The 22,917-nt window shown below is 38.3% G+C and overlaps 2 protein-coding genes across 2 annotated transcripts in view; one reads left to right on the top strand and one right to left on the bottom strand.

Annotated features, from left to right (window-relative positions):
- mep1a.2 (meprin A, alpha (PABA peptide hydrolase), tandem duplicate 2) overlaps positions 1-2,737 on the top strand; it is a 28,224-nt gene extending 25,487 nt beyond the window's left edge. The window contains exon 14 of the mRNA XM_069515186.1: positions 2,113-2,737. Within this exon, the coding sequence (XP_069371287.1) occupies positions 2,113-2,263 (151 nt within the window). The 3' untranslated portion in view covers positions 2,264-2,737. The remainder of the gene's footprint in view (positions 1-2,112) is intronic.
- On the bottom strand, positions 2,366-19,754 carry adgrf3b (adhesion G protein-coupled receptor F3b). The gene is made up of 18 exons (XM_069515185.1): positions 19,595-19,754; positions 17,897-17,959; positions 17,566-17,578; positions 16,730-16,870; positions 15,549-15,701; positions 15,379-15,437; positions 15,217-15,278; positions 14,970-15,091; positions 13,050-13,277; positions 11,823-12,050; positions 11,528-11,668; positions 11,184-11,383; positions 9,856-10,038; positions 5,459-6,757; positions 4,779-4,820; positions 4,575-4,601; positions 4,425-4,489; positions 2,366-3,400 (listed from the first exon to the last, which is right to left on the bottom strand). Exons 2-17 carry the CDS (start codon positions 17,948-17,950, stop codon positions 4,433-4,435), a joined length of 3,009 nt encoding a protein of 1,002 aa, XP_069371286.1. The 5' UTR covers positions 17,951-17,959; positions 19,595-19,754; the 3' UTR covers positions 2,366-3,400; positions 4,425-4,432.
- Between the last annotated feature and the right edge of the window lie 3,163 nt (positions 19,755-22,917).

Raw genomic sequence — 22,917 nt, 5'->3', positions numbered from 1 at the left:
AGATAAACAAAATGTAAGCAAATAAAGTATTTACATATCATATTCTGTCTTACTGTGCTATTTCCTCTCCAAAAATAAATTCAATTTTATATAAGTTGGACAAGTTTGCATTTTGTCATCACAGTTGTTCCAAAGAGTAACACCTTTGGTTGCAATGACCTTTAGTACTTGTATAACATTGCAATTGACTTCAATAATTCAGGCAGTTCTTGAAGAAAGTAATTGACTAATATATTCTCAGACATCTAAACTACAAAACTGCAATGATCACATGCTAAAACGATGTGCACACACAAGGTTAGATGGGTTTTAAAAGGGTTTAATTGTATAAAAATAACTTTTCTTTACTGACAAACATAATTTATGTAAGTTACACATAAGCTCTAGTACAAATTCATTTTTAAATATTAAAAAAAGCACTGTGGTTGTATGCCACAAGTGCAATTGTTGTCTCCAAAGATCTTTCTTTCTGTTCACTTCCATCCATACAAGGTCAATGTGACCGTTGACCACTGATATCTAATCCCTTAAAGGTCCAGTGTGTAAGATTTAGGTGAAAGGGAACTATTGGCTGAAATTTAATGTAGAATAATCTTCATGATGTTTTCACTAGTTCATTTCATCTAAATTGTATGAATTGAGTTTTCTTTTCCTCAGAAAAGGCCCTTTATATTTAAATACTTTATATTTACATGGAGGGGGTCCTCTCTATGGAGGCCGCCATGTTTTTCATTAGTCCAGACTGGACAAACTAAACACCTTTTGAGTTTTTATGATTATTAAAGGCTACCACAGGTTCTTTTTCATGTTTGGAAGGAGAGGGTGAGGTGAGGGGAGTTCAGCTGCAACATGCAACTTCAGCACTAGATATCACTAAATTCTACACACTGTACCTTTAATGTTTGAGTCCAAGTGACAATTGGTCAAAATGTAGAACAAATTCCTTCTTGGGGGCCTTTAGATATCCCATTCAAGAGGGCAAAAACATGCTTTGTGAAGCCACCGTGACACTGACCTTTGACCACCAATTTCTAATCAGGTAACCTTCAGTCCAAGTGATTGTTCTTGCCAGATGTAATGAAATTCCCTTTGAGCATTCCTGATATATCCTATTCACAACATTTTGACCTTCAACCACAAAAAAATCGAATCACCTCATCTTTGAATCAAAGTGAATGTTTGAACCAAATTTGTAGATATTCTCTCCTGCTGACCTTAAGATATCACATTTAGGGGAAACTTTGACATACTTTGCAAGGCCAATTTTAAGGTCAGGACTAATATGCATGCTAATAAGCAACTAGTTAATGGTTAATATGTGTTCCCAATATAAAGTGTAACCCAAGACTGTAAGTATACTTTATTACAGGTCCTCACCTGTGGACACAAACAGCAGGGAATTCTTAGTATTTATTTCAGCTCCTTCTCTGTCGAGCAACAAATCTCCAGTCAACCAAATAATACAAATGAATACAAAACAAATACAAATTACAAGTATAATTTTAAGGGATTTCTCAGCCCAAGCCTGGAAATGTTATATTGTTATATTCGTATGGATTCTTCATGATTATGTGTCTTGACGTTTAACAAAGAGAAAGATGCTTATTCACAGCTGAAACTTAAAACTAAGACTGAAATCAGTGGAAACAACTTTGGATGCCACATCAAATTCCAAGCATTCAAAAGAAGCTGGTATTCCAGTTTTCTAAACTCAGGTATCAATAATCTTTGTCCTTTCTAGGTAGATTGACAACCTCTTTACCACAACACCCAAGAAAGAATCTGACAGGCTGAAACTGTCATACATCTACAGAATCTTTCCTCTAGAGTAAATCTAAACTAGGTGCATCACTCCTGCTCTATGTTAGTGACAGTGATCTTCTCATCCAACCTTTAAAATAGCAAGTGAGCATGTTTATAAATTGCCAAACTGTCCTGTGAAACTCACGTGAATCAATCAACCTACTTGCTCTTGCTAGCCTGCTGAGACTGCTTCGTACATGTGGGCTAAAGCAAACACCAGCCTGGAATGTGCATTCATGTGAAACCTGCATTTACGTTGTATTATTTTTTAAACAGTCAAAACAGATGTATGTGCCTTCTGCTTTTCAGGTGTGCAACAACCCAGACCACCTACTACACCGGCAAAAGATGTGAGGAAGTGAACACACACAGCGGCATTCTGGGAGCTCTGATTGGCGGGGCAGCCGGGACAGTAGTTCTGACAGCAGCCGTCATCACCGTCATCAGGAGAGCTCAGTGAAACACTCTGTGGAGGACTAATACCTCCACTGCATCATTCAGCAGTGACATCACAGTAAACGCAAAGTCAATATTGGAGGGAAATATGAAAATATATCCTGGGCCTTTTTAATTTTTTTATTTAGACAGATCTCAAGGCTTTACAAATATAGACCCCCACCCCAGGCAAAATGCAACTTAATATAAGATTCACTTATAAAATGAATATATTCATCACATGAAAGAAATGGAAAAATAATAACATTTCAGGAAAAGGACTAAAACCAAAATGAGCCCAGAATCCACTGTTTTAAAGACTGTTGAGAAAAACCACAGTTGTCAGACTTAAAACCTTATGGTAGACAGCATCAGCACTTGTATGTCATTAATGTGGTTTATTTAAAGATTTATTTGTATGATAAAAGCAATCAGGTGTTTTCTGCAAAATGATTTCTGTTGTGAATAATGCAAGACTGGAATGAACTATTTAAATCACGCCTAGTGTGCCTTGTCTTTATTCCTATGTCTTACTAATTTTGAGATACATACAGTGGTTATACAAACAGCATACAGGTTATGTTTATCATGTCACAAAACTTACATCTACAGGCTTTCCTTTCAAATAAGATTGTTCTATTTACATTTAAAAACACCAAGTTATATCATAAACCTCACTTTAAGGTACAGTGTGTAGAATTTAGTGACTTGTAGCGGTGAAGTTGCATGGTGCAGCTGAACACCCCTCACCTCACCCTCCAATTCCAAACATGAAACCTGTGGTAGCTTCTCTTAAAGGTTTTAGTTTGTCCAGTTTGGACGACTGTGAAAAAAATGGCGACCTCCATAGAGAGGACCCCCTCCGATGTAAATGTAAAGTTTTTCAATATAAAGGGCCCATTCGAGGGTAAAGAAAACAACTATTCATACGATTTAGATGAAACACACTTGTGTAAACATTTCTAGGGTTATTTTACATAAAATGTCTGCCAATAGTTTCCTTTCACCTAAATCTTACACACTGGACCTTTAATAATTACATCTGTTTTCAAAACAAACATCTTCACCTTATAAGTGTCTAGGAACTATAATATACCACAAAACAAACTCTAAGGCATGTTCTCTTCATGGACATGTAGGTTGCTGTTTCTCTCTGCACCACCTGAAACATAGAAATGACATTTATTCTCAAATGGTGCAAAACTGACAGACCCAGTTCACGTAACTTGGCAAAGCCTGACGGGCGGATGAGATACAATACATAAAACTTAACTAGCATTGTCGCTTTCCTTGTCTAAGTTCCCTTAGATTCACCACATAGCTAGTGCTACCTCTGACATTATTCGAGCTCAAAGTCTATGCTGCAACAAGAAAGAAACACTTGGGGGAGAAGATAACTGCAACTGCCAACGTGCAAATTCAGCTGTAAACTGATTCACATCGGCTCCAAATCTCTCTCCAGGCATACTGCAGTGCTTGTATTGATGCTGAACTTCTTGTAATAAACCTTTTATTCAAGCAAGATGGTGTCAGTGGAGATTCCTTCATCATCTTCACATCATCGCCACAGGCAGTAGCTCAGTCCATACAGACTTGGCTTGGGAACCGGAGGGAGGCCAGCTCAAGTCCAGCATGGACCGAAGTATGAAAGGTGGACTGGTAGTTGGAGAGGTGCCAGTTCACCTCCTGGGCACTGCTGAGGTGCCCTTGAGCAATTCACTGAACCCCACAATTGCTCCCCGGGCACCTTCATGGCTGCCCACTGCTCCATGTGGTCACTGTGTGTATTGTGTTCCGTGTGTGCTGTGTTCACACAGATGGGTTCACACGGATGGGTTAAATGCAGAGGTCAAATTTCTCCATGTTGCATGTAGTGCTCAGTGTGCATGATTGTGTGGGACAATAAAACAATAAAAATCTTAAAACTTATAACATTGAAGATATTACAAGGAAATTTGGAAGTGGGAATACAGTATCGCTCCCTCCCACCTCAATTGTGTGGATTATCAAATTTGGTACAGACTTATAACCTAATGATTGCTTGAATGCTTTTGTGATTCCTTAAACTTTCAATCTGTTGCCATTATTACGTCAGAATGTCCAGTGTTTCATGACTATACAGACGTAATTTTTTTTGCAACTATAGTCATGCTAAAAAATGACATCAATGACAACATAAGACTGACCTCTGCCTTCATTTGTCCTTTGTAAATGTGGTTGAATTCTTCAGGCTGTCATGTTTTCCTTTAAACTGAAAGTAGAAGCAAACAGAGAAATGAGGCACATGTCTGTCATTTTGTGGTGTAATTATGAATAGACAGTCTTGGCAAACTTACCATTCGGTTTAACAGTTCTTCTCGCACCTGTTAATAATAACACAAATAACAACTAATCTTAATATCCGGAAGGTTTATCAGGCGCTGTAATGCATTTATGTTGGACCCACAGGCAGTGTTGTAGTCTTTGTATATTCTTATAAAGCAATGAACATATTGATATTGATAGAGCATAAACAGTCAAAGTAAAAATGATAAACCTACCTTTCGCTCTGCAAAACACCCTGTCAACATTACAAAAAAACCCTGTAGGAGGAGAAATAAGTCAAAGTGACTACACTTTTCATATTTCATAATAAATAATGTATTTTTTTCTCAAAGGGCTATAACAAGTACAGCAGGAGGTTGTTTGACTTTTTGAAATGTGCCTCAAGCAATGGTGGATCAAATTAAAAAAACAGTTACTTGCTAAACATTTTAAAATCAAAACAATCTCTATTAATTTCAGTCCAGACTCACATGACCATTCACATAAACAGTGCTTGGACTTTCTACAAGGTGAAACTGTTTCTGAAACTGAAGGTTTGCAATGTTTGTAATTCATCATGCATGTTGTATTCACCACTGGAGGCCAAAGCCAATTGCTTTCTTTTGGAAGAGCAACGTTTCCCAAAGTTAATGTTTTCTGGGCTCAGAAAGTGGTGTAGTGTGGACATCAGGTTGTAAAACTAAAACACATTGGTGTGGATGTAACCTCAGCATACCTCTCCATTATATGCTTGGTAACTTAACAGCAGATACAGATTCAATTTGGGGAAAAGAGAGCACCGGTGCCAGATTGAGCATCAGATACAATACTCTAAGTTGGAGAACAGGCATTAAGTAAGAAAAGGTGGATCATTGCATTGCTAGTTTGTTTGGTGTGTATGCTGTGTTCAAATTACCTGGAAAGCATTGAGGATGGTGAAACTGTACCTAGCAATAGTATGCCCCAGTTGGCCTTCGGTTAACATCAGCTGAAGGAAGCCAATACCCCATGTTACTCCAAAAACCGGTGTTAGGAAGACCATCACTTTAATAATGCTCTTAGCTGTCTCCTTATCATCCGCCTTGCTGCCATCAGGGACCGAGGACTTCATCAGAGTTAAAATGACGACCATCATGGAAAAAAGATTTATGAAAATAATAGTTCCCACAGGGAGGAGGAAAGCATGCATTGACCCCTCCAAGACTTTCTCAAAAACTAGCCAGCATGTTTCTTTATCATGGTAGTTCTTGTTGGTGTATTTGCAATACAAATAGCTGATTGCCACAATGAGAGTTGGGCAAGCGTAGCCTACGATGCTGGAGAACAACATGAAGACTCTTTTCCTAAGTGGGCTGAAGACAAAGATGAGCTGGTGGACAAGCATGATGCTCATGCACAGCATCCAGCCAAACATGGCCAAAAAAAATAGGTGTTTGCATATGGTCAAAATTAAGCACCAGTCATCACTGAGAATCTCAGGTGAGGCAGAGGCCAAAAAACTGCAGTTGCCGAGCAAGAGGAATGTGGCGATGTTCACTAGTGCTGTGTGACGGAAATGAGAGAGATTAGTCTTGACCACAGCAGACCACACCAGAGACTCAATGATGAGTAGGATCAGCAGACAGCAGATGGACACACTCAAGCCCACATAGGTGATGATATCTAGGGCAGGGTTAGGTGTATTGTTCTTGGACATGAGGACAGAGAATGCAGATAGGTGGCTGCACTTGCAGATTGTGTTGTTACCGTCACTAGGCTCAAATGTGCAACCTTCTTGTGACCATTTCGTGTGGTTCCAGTAGACACATACTGGTGTTTGGTTCAGGTGCTTGTAAGGGAACTCCATTGTAATATTGAAAGACGACATACTGCTGTTCTCTAGTGTGGCTATTATTAAAATGCTGTTCGGAGGTAGTAATGTTTGCTGAATTGGGTAATTTAATTTATCCACCAGATTTTTCACAGCAACAGTTTTCAACTTGCTGGTGTTATTTAGGGCCACGCTGACGTTAAACATTGATAAATTACACTCCGCTTCTGAGCAGACTTTGAAGTCCAAGTTTGGCTTGCTGATATGGCTGGTCTTGTTCACTTGGATATTTTTCACCAGACCCTCCACAGACTTAAGGTATCCTGATGACAAGTCCTGGACAATAGATGTGTTGCTCTCATGCCAGGATCCGTTCAACATATTGCTTGCTGCCTCTAAAAAATCCTTAAAAAGAATCATTAAAGAAAATCATTAAGCAGGCACACTTTTATCTAAAAAATGTTGGCTTCCAATGTTAGCTGTCCATCAGTTATATTTTAAACCCAACCATAATGTGGAGAATATCCAAAGTTATAACAGCCCCAGCAAGGTACCCAGCCATGGCTAATGATATATGGCATATAAATATAAATAAATCCCTTCTAGGTGGCAGACATTGGATAAACTAAGTCAATTGGAGTTGGCTCAAGAGCTAATATCAGAGGCAGACAAAATGATCGACCTAAACCAATCTAAATCACAGTACAGATACATACATAGAAATGATGTAGAGTTTTAGAGTTCTGTCAGTTTGTGAGCCATTTCAAACACAATCATAGACCATACTATGACACATCAGTGCAATATCTGACATTTTTACAAAGCTTTTATCACAATTTGTGTACTTGTCATGGTGATGGTTTACATGCAATGGATGCCACCACACTTGTTAGCTATGTTATTATAGTTTTGAAATTTTCATTAGTTTTTATTTTTATTTAGTTTTTCAGTTTTTTTTAATTTAAGTTTAGTTTTAGTTAGTTCAACAAGTGATTTTGTAGTTTTAGTTTAGTTTTATTTTGAGGAAACGACTAGTTTCAGTTTAGTTTTTAATTAGTTTTAGTTTTTCCAGGTATTAAGAGAAAGCTTCGACTTGTAGAAGCTGAAAAAGGATGAAACAATGTGTGACACCAAGTATGGTTTATCAAGTCCTTTAATTTCATTATTTAACCATCACCTGCAGGACAGGCAGTAATCGAGGGAGAAAACGAAAAACAAAGCTGAATTCATCGGCAGTTCAGTTTAGTTTTAGTTAGTTTTGCATTGTTCATTGTAGTTTTTATTTAGTTTTAGTTTTTTTTGTAATTGTAGTTTTGATTTTTATTTCAGTTAACTAAACAGTCTCTGTTGATTGGATTGAGATTTTGGTCATCCACTCCTTGTACCTATTGTGCCCCCAAGAGTGGTCTAGTGAAAGGGATAGTTCACCGAAAAATAAAAATCAACTCATTATCTAATCACCACTATGCCTATGGGGGGGTGAGTGAATTGTTTGAGTCCACTAAACACTTAAAGGTCCAGTGTGTAAGATTTAGATGAAAGGTATCGATTGGCAGAAATTTAATGTAGAATAATCCTCATTATGTTTTCATTAGTTCATTTCATCTAAATTGTATGAATTGTAGTTTTCTTTACCCAAGAAAAGACCCTTTATATTTAAATACTTTATATTTACATCAAGGGGGTCCTCTCTCTATGGAGGCCGCCATGTTTTTTGCAGTCAGACTACAGACTAAACAAACTAAACACCTTTTGAGTTTTTATGAAAACTGAAGCTACCACAGGTTCTTTTTCATGTTTGGAAGGAGAGGGTGAGGTGAGGGGTGTTCAGCTGCAACATGCAATTTCAACACTCGATATCACAAAAAAGTGTGATATCTACACACTGTAACTTTAAGGAGTTTTAGGGCTGAACAGTGTTTGAGCCCAGGTGGCCTCTTCAGACATAATAAAACAACCAAAAATACATAAAATGCCTCCACACTGTTTGTGTGGTGTCATCCAAGTATCCGCAAACCCGACAGGCATATGTGACTCGAAATTAGGTCATTTACACTATCACACTAAATGTCCACTATCAGAAGTGGCGATGCGAGTGAACGTAGCCACACTGTGGTGTGTCTGAGGAGGCTATCAGAGGACATTTAGGCCAAAACATTGGTTTAAATGATTGTGTGTTTTGTGGACTCAAACACTTTATCCACCCTCCATCGGCATAGTGGTGAGTAGATAATGAGTGAATTTTCATTTTTTGGTGAACTATTCCTTTAAGGCTGTAAGATTCTTGACACCCGACTACAACTTAAGTATCTAATTTAAGATATTGTGTTGTGTGAATGATTCCCAAAGATTTTCCCCAAACAATTTTTCTCAGCCTTCACATGAACAAAGGCATCTGTGTCATCTTCAAACCATTCACTATTGGACTTTGGACCTGTGACCACTTGTCATCTAACCATTTCATCCATCTTTAAGGCTTATACTTTGAGCGTTGCAAGGGGCACTGGATCCAATTCCAGCTAAGTGAGAGGTGGGGCACACCCATCACAGAGCTAGCATATAAAGAGAGAGAGAGAGAGAGAACCTGGGTGCGACATACAGAGGGTCTCTGGGGGTCCAAGACCCCTTGATTGATACTTGAGACCCCCTGAAAGCCTCAACAGCAAAGTTCTGGGAGGGTCTCTGTAACAAATCTTTAAAAAAGTATTTGTTACTTCTAATTGACATTAAAATGTATTTTAAAATCATACTATGTTCAGTATTAGGTAGGCAGGGTTACTGCTAATTTAATTTTGCAGCAGAGGCCTGTCACTCCTAAAATTATAGGTCCAGCATCCTTGTACCGTGCCGCATGTCCTCCCTCGTCACTCCACCACTGATCTACGCTCACTTTACATGTTAACAATACATGCAAAAACTAACCAGGAATTATCAGAACATGAACAGCACTGAGGTTTACTTTGTGTTTGTTTGATTCACCCTGGAGTTTATGAGACACACATTTATCATGATTCATGATCTGATATCATTGATTTAACTTCATTGTTGCAGAAGAAGCGACACCTCATAAAGATGAATTCAGCAGGTTTTTATCAAGATCATTTTTTTGTGTGAGTGATTAGAAAAGAGCAGAGTAGCAGAGTCTCTTGTTGACCAGTGGAGCCACCTGGAAACTGTAAAGGCTGTAATCAGAGTTTTTTTTAATATATAAAAACTATTGACTTTTTTATTTTAATTATTCATCTATTTATATATATCATTTCAAGCTGGGATTCGAACTGGGAACCTTCTTTCCCCCCCATTTATTATCACATGAATTTTGTACTGAGGTTAAAACAACTATCACCATGACAACTGACCAACTCTATCTGCTCAGGAAGGCTAAACGAAATGATTAATACTTTTGGAAACAGCAAAGATCCCAGACCTTTGTGTTGAGAAGTTTCTGGAGCTCAGTACTCGACATCATTTAGTAATAGTAGTAACAACCACCTGGGACTTACAGTAAGGACAGGTTCCATCAAGGTGGTAAATTTAGATGCTTTGGCCATCACATTTAGTACGTTGACGGAAGCACGGACTTGGGCGATGTTGTCATCGGATTCAGAAGCAACTGTAGTGTTCTTAAGTCCTTCAAAGATATTCAAGGCTGCTTCTGGTGTAGCCCCTAGTCCCTTCTCGAACATCTAGAAACAAAATATCTCAATGTTAGTCTACAAAAGAACACAAATTACATCACCTTAACCTTATGAAAATGGAGTCTAAACAGCTGTGAATTGTATTATTCCATCATTTCTGTGAGTGGTTTTAAGATGGATTTTAGATTCAAACTTTTTTTTCCATTTAAAGAGCGAAATTGGTATACAAAATAAAAAATAGAAAAAAAGGACACGATAATATTATAATATTAAAATAGTTCAAATTGTATTTTCAGTTTGGCAAACAGGACCTTTGCATAAATTAATGATTTTGTTGGTGATAGTGGATCATTTTATCTCTTTAAATCATTTTAAATGTTTTACCAGAAAGAACACATTTGAGTACTGAAATAGTGTATGACATTTGAGTACAAACATTTTGCTGCAGAAAGGCATAGTCAAGGCAACTTGACTTGCTACAGGTTCTTAGTTATTCCAAGAATCCTAAAAGATAATCCAGCACATGGTTAAACCAACATTGGTTCTTTCATTGCCAATTTGCACATTGACTAAGAAGTTAGGCAAGTTTTACTTTTCTCTTTCTCTTCCCTGATTGCAAATTTACTACCTGAATTTTAGTATGGAAAACTCTAGATATCAGAGTCAGGCCATGCTATTACCATCAAAACAATGAAGGGTTCAGTCATTAGCTGGCTGGACACCACTAAGATCTATACATATTATGATGTTACCTCTGAAGTTGTCACAGAAACACGAGCTGCTTATGTTGACACTAAATCTTGCTGACAAAGAGTAGCATGGCCTTTGTTATTAACATTTTTGAGCTAAACGTTTAAAATGGTGGCTTATGGAAGAATCTGCTTTTCGCCTAGTTTTGATATACAGTATATAAACATAGCCTTTAATGCATAGTTGTAATACAAGGTGCTGAACAATAGACTCATTATTGTATATTAAGGCGGTAAGTAGAAACTTATAGGTCCTCTTGTGTGCATTCTTAGCAGTGATTGGTTCTTGGCATGTATAACTTTATAAAACTTATAATAACTGCAAAAAAAAAAGAATGTATAAATAATATTCAAAGATAACTATGTAAATAATTCATTTAGCCAAAAACGTCTGACAGGATCTTACTTTTCTGAGTGCTACATGAGCCATAAAGCTGCCCTTACCTCTGCTTCATTTTCAACTTTCTTCAACTCTTGGCTGATGCAGTTGGAGATCACAGACTTCCAGGTGTTGCCCTTACAAGTACGAGACTTGTTACCAACCTTGCCTTCTCCACATGTCTGATTAATCACTGTACTTCCATCTGGGGTTTTTGGCCAAAGCACATCCTTTTCTTCCTCCTTATCACAAACCTTTGAACCCTCTAGAAAAAAATGGAACACATCATTAGATGGTTCAAGGAAATAATTATCAAATAAGTATAATAATTGAATCTAATAAATAAATTACACTAAAGACAATTAGAAACTGGATGAGGTGAAATCTAGTAAAGGTTTAATAATCGTACTATAAATGACTGGGATATCCACTCGTTCTGTTTTATTGTGTCCTTTTGAGTTTTTAAAAGTGACAGAAACAGATTGTGCTTCAGTCGTTTTCTGGCATGAGACGCTTAACTTGACAGAATAGACCAGGTTATCTTCAGAAGCTGCAACGAAAAACAAATGTTAGTTTAAGGGCTCCATTTGTGGTTCTGGATTTTGCATGCGTTTAACCGTAAGTGAATTTAAGTCTGTGTTAATATCATCATGTATTTTGGTGCTGCAGCTCACAGAAGGAAATATATTGTAGGTTTGTCTTACTTGTGGTTTTTTTTTGGATTAGCGCCATTCCTGTATGCATCCACGAAACAGTGAAGCTCTCTGTGCTAGTTTGGATGGTGGCAGTGACTTTAACGCTAGAGTTCACTGCACAGTCTACTACGGGTGGATCAATTTTCATGGTGATCACTTCAGGCAGGAGAGCCACACTCAACTGTGCCTTGGCTGTGTGTGTGACTGCCCCAATAGTCAATCCACACTCATATGTGCCTGTGGGATACACATCAGTAAATTACATTCTATGGCTGAAAACAGAATGTGACATGGATTATGAGCTCAAACTGAATCATGAAAAATGCAATCAGAGAAAATGATTTTGATTGCTTCCAAGTGCAGGAGACATTTATGTTTATGTCCTCTCATTTATTCACACAAACAAGAGGAAGTTAGGCTTTCAATGAATGAATGAATAAATCTATCAATCAGTCAATCACACTTTATTTGCATAGCCCAAAGTCACGAATCACAACTTGCCACATAAGGCTTAGCAAGGTATAATATCCTCTGCCATTAACCCCCACATAGCAAAATTGTTTTGGTCCACATCGAACATTGTCATGTGGTTCACATAGAGCAAGGAATGATGGCACTTGGGCGTTCCTCTCCTGTTTGCAGGATCTGGGCCACAAGTAAGCCATAGCAATATAATTCATTCAACCAAAAGTGCCATAGGTGGCTTGAATTTTTTTTGTTCAGGTATTGTGGCCATATTAAACATTTACCACATGTGCCACTTTGGGCTCACATCCAGATTATACTCTCCCTAGAGAACCACATGTTTGCAAAAAAAAGACCCACATTTGTTTTGGGATAGACCACCAATTTAGGCTCACAACCATTTTGTGCTGCGTCACTGCCTGAAGTGGCCCACATCCATATGCCAACTGGGCCTCAACTAGATTGAGGAAAGACTACTTCAGTACTCCTTTAACAGAGGAAAAATGGCAGAAGCACTGAGCACTCTCTTTGGACTAATTGTATATCAGGGAAGCTTTCCAAACATATTGCTAGTCTTTTTCTCAGTACAATGCCATTGTTCACACAGACATTGCACCAATCACATTACAAAACCAACATTGTCAATCAGAACTTCAAAACTTCATGTTCACTGGAAAACACTCATGTCAGGCAAGTTGTTGCTGCAGAAGAGCATTAATTCAATCAAGTGTCAACTTGGAAAATATGTCAGTGTGAAATGTTTGTACTTGCCTGACCAGGCGCCAGTCACTCTCTGGAGGAAAACCTCAAAACAGGACTTGCCTCCCACTGTTTTACATTTTGACAGTGTCACCACACTACCATTGCTGAGCTCCAAGCGCGAGTGATTCCTGGTAAAGTGCCAGGCAGAGCTGGTTGGTGCCTCCTCAATTGTGCAATTCAGTGTTGCGTTCGAATCTTGGCGCACACTATCCTCTGGAGATGTGATGGTGACCATTCCTGAAGAAGGCAACATGAATACAAAGCAATACAATGGATTTCAGACATACACTCCAGAGAATGTCCGCACAATGGGCTCCAGACTTTCTCCAGGGTTTTCCTTTCACACATGAACAACACAGCAGGAGATTCTCCGCTCAGGTGTGTTCAAAGCAGTGTTCAGGTCAGGGCTGGTGCAGTAGGCAGAAGCAGGTAATAATATATAAATAACATTGTCCGTCATCAACAAAAGCTTTTCCTCTGTATCTTCAACATGTATGACATCACTTTTTCATCCTGACATAATTGTATTCTTTGCTGTTCTTCATATTTGCGTATCACGGTGAATCCTGCGGAGGATCTCCTGCTGTGTTTTCACATTCAGACATTAACTTGACGTTTTGTAGTGTTCTAGGAGGAGAAACTCCAGCGAATGTCTGGAGCCTCTCACACGGACATTTGCGATCTCACATACAGCCCCTCTGTGAGAACCTTCATTCATCTGTCTCTTATCCAGAGCAACATACCATGACACCATTAAATCACCATTACAAACTCACATGCATGAGTGAATGATTGAAAGCTTTGACCTTTTTTGTTGCTCCCACAGTATAAACATGAACAAATTTGCACGAAATGTGTCTTTTAATTGACAATGCAATTGACAAACCCAGTCATTCTTCTGTCATAAGGTGAGGGGTTAGGGAGGAATCCAATTCTGACCTCCTGCATTAATATGCAGATTTACAGTTACCAGGTGTGGCGGCGGGGTATGGTTAGGGCACCAACTGCTGGACAACAGGGAGGAGTGGCTCAGCCGGTGATCGGAAAGCTGTGCAGAATCAGGTGATCAGGCAATCAATAAGAGCATGCTGGTAACCTGGTTCTGCTCTCTCTTGTAGTAGGCTGGCGTCCTGAGACCGGAGCAGCGGGCGGACGTGTGTGGATGTGTGTGTGGGTTGAGAGACCCGTGTAAATATATGTGTGTGGTTGCCAGGAGAGGCAACCAGAATAAAGACATTGAAAACGCCATTCTCTCCTCCTGTACTTTCCCGGAGTGGGCAGAGTAATCCCACACCAGGTTATGTTAATGTTAATGTTCTCAGATTAGCTGTGTAACCTGCTTTTTCTGAGTAACATAAATTATTGAGTGCACAGAAATGTGCTAACGCCCAGGCCACAGTCGATGCTGGATTGGTGCGTGTGCAACGTCTTGATTTTATTCTAGGCTACTTTTATTACAAGGAAATACAAAAGTCATACCAGACACCTAATGCAGCAGCCCTGCAGCAGGCAGGCAGCAAACAGACGTGCACATGATGCAGCAGATCCGCGATGCAGCAGGCATGCACTGACCATGCACCTAGTGCAACCCAGGCGGTTCATTATTCTATACATGAAATTGTTGTTCACCGTAGTTTACAGCGAAAACAGATATTTTGGTTGTAAGAACATCAGGAAATTTAGCAAAGAGAAAATTAGAGCGAACAAGTTATCAATAAAACACCCGATTCACTAACTGGGTTTTTAGAAATAAAGTAAAAAAGGTAGGATTACTCCTGATGCATGAATGCCACATTATACATATATACTATTTTCTCATTGAGCAAAATATAGATAGTAGTCTATAGGTTACAGCTAAAATGCAAAGGCATCATCTACAACATTGTGATCTTAATGAATGACAATAAACTGTATTGCTTTTTCACTGACCTACAGTGTGGATCCAAACTTTAGCCGAGAGACGCCCTTCCAGCTCAGTCACCAAGTTTTGAAGAACAGAGGTATTTAGTTTGACGCTGATGACTGCCTCGAAGTCAGTACGGTTGCTTTGGCTTTAGGATTTGGAAATGATTCATAAAGATATTGGTTAATGACATACCAAAGTGTCCATTTGGGTAATGATATGGAAGTTGTTTTGTGTTTCATTAAAAAATATTTTCAGAGCAAGGCGCAATACCTGTGGTCAGTTATCTTCAGGGACTCAACACCATTCACTTTAGATCTGAAGGCAGTTTCCAGCTTTGAAAAGACAGAGTGTTAAATCATGTATATCTGACTTGTGGTTTTTAGAGACAAACATCCTCTGGTATTATAAATCTGTCACATGAGCAAAATTTACCTCTGCAATTTTTGTATTATCCCAGGGCACATTCAGTGTAACAGATCCATTGAGGTAAACTGTAGATTGAAAATATTATCATTGGTTTATTTCTACTCTCTACAGTAATGTATACAGTATAGTAGTAGTAAAAATACTACAAATATGAGGTCACATATCATGATTGGTACCTTGGACTTTGGGAATGCAGAGTGGTGTGATATGGGACACATTTTGTGTGCATGCTGTATTGTTGCAACATCCGAAGCCGTAGCACACGTCGTTGCTCCAACTGTACCCACCAGAGCAATTGCAACTGGAATCGGCACCAGTCGAAATGCATTCTAGAAAGTGGAGCACAATCATCAGATTTTTTAAACCCTCAACTTGGCTTGAAATCGTAAGTATTTTTTGCAACATTAAATGTAATAACCAAAATATGAATTATCCCAGGTTACTGTGACTGTAGGTATGTTTGGATTTAATAAATGAAAATCAGCTGATCAAGAAACATATTAGGCAGATGTTCTCCTCATTATGTTGGATTCCGAATTTTTTTTGAAATATATACGGTAATAATTTCATATAAAACAGTCTTTTTAATAAAGAAGTGTCCTTTGTCTAAATAAAAGGATGTAGCCAACTTTGGGAACAAAGTTAGTTTTCAACATTGACCTGGTCTTCAACAAATTACATTGAACAATAATTATGCAGTGATGGCAAAGATTGTATTTCCCATAGATGTATTCAGACACACAATAAAAGACTTTGACAGTCTGGGTTTGCATCATAAGTCCCATCTGTGGTTAGATTTTCTCCAAACCTAACCAAGTGCTGTGTATGCCTACATTGTATAAATGGTTGTACTATGTTGTAGCAGCTATTCTGCAAAAACATTAGAGCATTCTGTATCTGCAATACTTCAAAGCTAATTTTCCTTTATTTTCCTGTCTGATATTTTCACATGCATTAACTCCTAATAGGTTGGTCAACACAGAGCTAGCGCAGAGCTGAGTGTTAACTAGATGAGGGAGACATGTTATTTGCCAGTGCTCCGGTCTAATGGCCCGATGAGGTCCATGCCCATTCTCTCAAAAGGTACCTCAATCAAGGGAAGAGGGCGCAACGGCACTTTTGGGGTGGCCGGCGGATTAACCAGCTGACATTTGCGACAAGATGCGCACCACCGACTCACCGACTTTAGTGATGCTACATATAAGAAATCTTAATAATTCAAATATATTTCATGAAACCAGTTTGTATGGATGTGAAATAAATCAAACAAATTGTAGCATCTTTATTGAACTTCCTGTATTTCCCCCTTCACAGTGTGAATTGACCACAGAAAGAAGAAAGTGCTCCTGCAAGATACCTGAGACCAGCTCGGTTTGTACGATCGTCACCGTTGTGAGATTGCTTATGTTCACATGGACATCAACGTTCGAAAGTGAGAGCTGCTGCTGTGTCAGCGTGAAGTTACTCTCCACTACCAGGTCACCAATGAAGATTTCTTCTACAAAATAACAGATTTATGTGTTTTATCTTATTGGATGTATAGCAACACAGTTGAGCTTAAAATGAAACATAAGAGAATGTAGCCCTATACTGTTTATAAAAATATAAAATTCTTATTATTTTGTATTAAACAGAAAAATGAGTACTGATGCAACAACAAAAGCACAACTGCCTTTTAAAAACAGACATTAGGACTTTTGTATGTACATAAGAGCTTTCTAACTTAGCTCGGGATGACTGTGACAGAAGTTTATTTAACTTTAAACTGCCTGCAAACCGATGCACTGTTATGGATGACAGAGGAGGTTAAATAAAAGTAGAGGTTGCTTTATTATTACAGAGTCAAAGTTTGCCAGTTTTCTCAGTGGGGGAGCTAGGATTTTTCTATCCCATCATTTACAGAGACGGGCCGCTTATATGTGAAGGATTTGATGCGTCTATGCAGAAAGCCTCCCTTGGGTGTGTGAAAGGCAGACTACTGGTAAACTCTGTCGCCAAATGTCTGAAAACGGCCTAAAAAAATGTTGTGCATAAGGGTGACCTTCATGCACATGCACTTGCACAACTGTTTCTGCCTTAGACTGAATTAATTCTGTGGGAAATGCTGCAAATTGTCATATTTATTGTAATATAATTATTAAGTGATTAGTTTATATGTTATTGAATGTAGGACAATGTTGCCAAATGACTCACCTGCTGCATTGACCTGCAACGACACAAACAGGCAAATAACAGACTTGTACTTGCTGTCATGATTCAGTCTTATGTCAGATTAAAATGTTTACATGTTTATACGCCTGCAGAGGAAAAATGGCTACAGAGGCTCTACAGCAAATACCAGGTTTTCTTTTTTTTCTTTTTAATATTCAGTGAATTAATGTTATTATACATGCAAGAATCAATTGATTGAACAAAAATGTAATAATAGAGCATAAAGATATAATTACAGTGGGTATATTAAAAACATTCACTTGGTTACATTTCTGTCTTGAAGTATAAAACCCAGACTGAGAAGCATATTTACCTGATAGTAGATGTACACAGCTCCAATCAGAAACAGACACACTCTGGAAAACATTATCTTTTCCTGGGGAAAAACATGTCAGATGAGAATGACAATGCATACCCTCACAAATACACAAACACATAAGATGTATGTGAACACAAACAAGGAGCTGGTGGTTTTCACTGCGTACTGTTCACTCCTGTTCACTGGTGGCATACTGTTCAGGGCCTGCTAATGTGGTAGAGTCCTTGCCAACCTCATTTTAGCCAATGTTATGTTGTGGTTATTGAACAATGGAAACTTTCCCTATCAGTGAAGTCAGTCAGTAATGTTATGTAGTTTTCCAATGAAAACGGAGGATGCTTGCTGGCAGAGCCATCCCGAGCAGGAAGTCACACCAAAGCATCTGAGAAGTGGCGCCTTGAAGTATTTTGTGTTTGCATGGCAAAGTAATGAACAAAGTTAGGCTGGTTGTCTTTACACCATGCAACTGCCCTACTTTTCAATGGCAACAAATCTGCAGGCTTCCCTGTTAACGTTTCACCCAAGTGAGGCAGCGGAGGAGGAACCACAGACGAGCGGATCAATGAAGTGTTCAACCTTGTCTGACAAATGTACATGTACATATTTATGTACACTTGGCTGCTTGTATGTAAACAAATACATACAGGGTCATGCCAGGTCCCTTAAATTATTGTGGGGAAATATTACACATAATAATAATAATCTATATTTAAATTATATGTTACATAGTACCATACCATTTAAAAAAAAAAAAATAATTCTAATTAAATTATAATAATACAATGTAATTATATGATATTTGAATTATATGTAAAGCTTGACCATTATTGTTCACAGTTAGAGGTGTTGGTGTGTTCTTTATACACTGTTATTTTGTTTGAATTACAAGATGACGACATTATAAACTTTACATACTTCATATAAGTAAAGTTTTAAGATCAAAAGTTATGTTCATCTCTGCTCTGATTTACTCATTTTACTGTATTTCATTGAATTACACATTACCTCAGTTTTCTATTTCCAGGATCAAAAGATTTTCACAGACCGAGCAAAACATTCTTCAGAACCAGTTCTCCATTTCAAATAAATCGCATAATTGCTTCCTCTAAATCTGCACAGACGGCCACTTATTCTTTGAGGGGAGAAGTATCCATGCAGGCTACATTAATCTGATCACTTCGTTCTCTGTTGCTTGGCTGGTGGAACAGGACTAGTATGCTTAGTTTTACGTTTTGAAAGGAAAAAAATGGATTCGGTTTTGACTTGGCCACAAGGGTGAGGGTTTTACATGCAGTAACTAGAATGACCCTTAGACCCACCAAGGCCCGACAGTCCCCTTTAATTCAATCAAGCTGCACCAAATTTCACTCACTCAGGTCCCTAAATGAATTATTGTAATTTCAATCTGTCCCCTGATGCGAAGCTACACCAAATGGCTTCTTCCTTGACCCATACGACATCCTTGTCTCGTGGAAATACAATATATTTCTCACAAACAAACAAATGGACAGGGGAAAACATAACCTCCATAACATCCTAACAATGAGGATGACAGGAATTAGTGGGGTGGTTGTTACAAAAGTTTAAAAAATCATGTTTCCATGGTGTTGCATTAGTATCTTAATTCCCTCTAGTTCAAATAATAATCGCATATGTCACAGAGATGAAAACACAGAGATGAAGAGCTCTTACCTTGGCTGTACACAGATGATTAACACATCTTTGCAAGAATTAGCGAACGAAAATCCGACTGTGCTTCCTGGCACATAGGCGCACACCAGTATTAGAGTGAAGGTAAGTGGGCACATAGGTCAGAGAGACTGGGTTTCACTGGACAGTGTGTGTGCATGTGTATGTGTTGGGGTGGGGCTATCTTATGGGAAACAATGACATACAGGCTTTGTGTTCAACGAACATGTGCATTGTTGACATGTCTCCATGTGAGCTAGAGTGGTTAGCACAGGCACAGAGCCCTTTAACTTTCCATGGATATTTGTCTAATCAAATTGTGTGCTCTCCTTCAGGCCGTCAGACAGCAGATGCCTGTCGCTTGTATGTTGTCATTATACTCAGGTAAAATGAAATTGTATGAGGCTTCTCTCACCAGTCTAGTGTAAAAATATAAAGAAATATAAGCATGAAAAATAGCAGCAAATAGCTTTATACAGAAAATAGAATAAAGCATATTTACAAATAGTGCAAGCATGATTTGTTTTTTCAGGTGCCGTCCCTGTGCGGGCTGTGCATTGTGTGTTATTTTCAAGCCATGATGTGTGTCACAGTGCTTGATGTGTTTGTTATGTGTATATCCTGTGTATATGTCTGTATATGCTTTTAATTGGAACAGTGTCATTTTAATTGTGGCGTTGCTATTTTTAGTTTAGCAAAGGATTTGTCTATGGTTGTTGCAGCAACTTAAGTACAATGATATGTAAAAGGAAATATTCTCTGAGCTCAAAACTGTGCAAAATCTCTCATGATTTCTCTGCTCATTTAAATGTCTCAGTTGAATCTAGAAACTCTGATCATCAACTGGCTCCTGCCATGATGTAATGATCCTTGAAGAGTTTGGCCTCTGCGACAGTCAGTTGTGTCCGTATGTGCTTTATTAGTTTATTGCCACTGTAAACCATCCAATAGAACAGTAATGGCTTTCATTTTTAAATAGGAAACTCCTACATTTAAATGGAAACGACAGCCCCCATTAAGAAGTTACACCACATGACAGACCACAGTCATGATTTCAATGTGTTATTGTTGCTCTTCATTGTTAACCTCTTGGGAAATATGACAATATCAAGCTCAGCACATGCCTCCTTTTGTTCATTTTGAACATCAAATATATGTAAGTAAAAGGGGCACTGCAAACAAATGAACAACAAATGTTCAAAATAAATAAATCATGTCCGAAACAGAGTAGGAAGATGTGCATACTTATGGAGTGCTACCCCCTTTCTTCATATTTTGTGCAAACATTTTGTGAAAAGCCACAATATTCCCACTTTCATCATGAACAGCTCAGTCTCAGTCAGTAAACATAAACACGATGACACAGCCAGGGCAGATAAACAAAATGTAAGCAAATCAAGTATTTACATATCCTATTCTGTCTTACTGTGCTATTTCCTCTACTGGTTGCAATGACTCTTGGTACTTGTATAACATTGCAATTGACTTCAATAATTCAGGCAGTTCTTGAAGAAAGTAATTGACTAATATATTCTCAGACATCTAAACTACAAAACTGCAATGATTACATGCTAAAACGATGTGCACACACAAGGTTAGATGGGTTTTAAAAGGGTTTAATTGTATAAACATAAATTTTCTTTTCTGACAAACATAATTTATGTAAGTTACACATAAGCTCTAGTACAAATTCATTTTTAAATATAAAAAAAAGCACTGTGGTTGTATGCCACAAGTGCAATTGTCGTCTCCAAAGATCTTTTTTTTCATTCACTTCCATCCATACAAGGTCAGTGTGACAGTTGACCACTGATATCTAATCCCTTAAAGGTCCAGTGTGTAAGATTTAGGTGAAAGGGAACCATTGGCTGAAATTTAATGTAGAATAATCTTCATGATGTTTTCACTCGTTCATTCTAATGCTCATCTAAATTGTATGAACTGTAGTTTTCTTTACCACAGAAAAGGCCCTTTATATTCAAAAACGTTATATTTACATGGAGGGGGTCCTCTCTACGGAGGCCGCCATGTTTTTCATTAGTCCAGACTGGACAAACTAAACACCTTTTGAGTTTTTATGATTATTAAAGGCTACCACAGGTTATTTTTTCATGTTTGGAAGGAGAGGGTGAGGTGAGGGGAGTTCAGCTGCAACATGCAACTTCAGCACTAGATATCACTAAATTCTACACACTGTAACTTTAATGTTTGAGTCTAAGTGACAATTGGTCAAAATGTAGAACAAATTCCTTCTTGGGGGCCTTTAGATATCCCATTCAAGAGGGCAAAAACATGCTTTGTGAAGCCACCATGACACTGACCTTTGACCACCAATTTCTAATCAGGTAACCTTCAGTCCAAGTGATTGTTCTTGCCAGATGTAATGAAATTCCCTTTGAGCATTCCTGATATATCCTATTCACAACATTTTGACCTTCAACCACAAAAAAATCGAATCACCTCATCTTTGAATCAAAGTGAATGTTTGAACCAAATTTGTAGATATTCTCTCCTGCTGACCTTAAGATATCACATTTAGGGGAAACTTTGACATACTTTGCAAGGCCACTTTCACTTTTGGATACAAAAACACATGAATTCATCCTTGAGTCCAGGTGAAAGTTTGTGCCAAATGTGAAAGGATTCCCTCTAAACAGTTCATCCTCAAGTTCAAGTGAATTTTTATACCAACTTAAATTCCCTTAAGGCCTTCTGGAGATATCATAAGAATGGGGCAGACAAACAACCCCATAACATAGCCACTGGCTGTTGCTGACGTGGAGGCATAAACATATTTCTTATTACACTATCAAATGCATTATATAAAATGATGTTACGACAGCACAGAATTAAGACGCAGCATCATCTACAGAGAAAACAACTGAACAACAATTTCTCTATGTGTGCAACAATGACTTCAGGTCAGTATGACACTGACACCAGCCTGTGAATGCCTGGGTGGTGTGACTATAATATTCTGTGCCAGGCATTGTTGCCTGTGGTTCTGCAGGAGACTTACTTTCCATATATGCAGTGACTCTCAGTTGGCCTCTTTGTTACTTTCACTGTGCTGCTTTGTTTTTCACTCCCAGGCTAAAGCAATGTAGGTAAAATAACTGAATAAAAAACTGGTCTTACTTCTGCAATTTCAGTACTAAGAATTCAAGTTCCTGAAATACAAATGGAAGAAAGAGAATGATGGAGCTCAATTCTCAACCCTAACCTGTGAGTAATTCCTGGCTCTGCATTTACCTGATACTAAGACAACTTTTGTGACACACACACACACACACACACAGAGAGACACACGTCTTGGAGAGCTCTGG

This window comes from Paralichthys olivaceus, chromosome 19 (genome assembly GCF_024713975.1).
Source record: "Paralichthys olivaceus isolate ysfri-2021 chromosome 19, ASM2471397v2, whole genome shotgun sequence".
Classification (NCBI taxonomy): domain Eukaryota; kingdom Metazoa; phylum Chordata; class Actinopteri; order Pleuronectiformes; family Paralichthyidae; genus Paralichthys; species Paralichthys olivaceus.
This window is presented reverse-complemented; position numbering and strand designations above follow the sequence as displayed.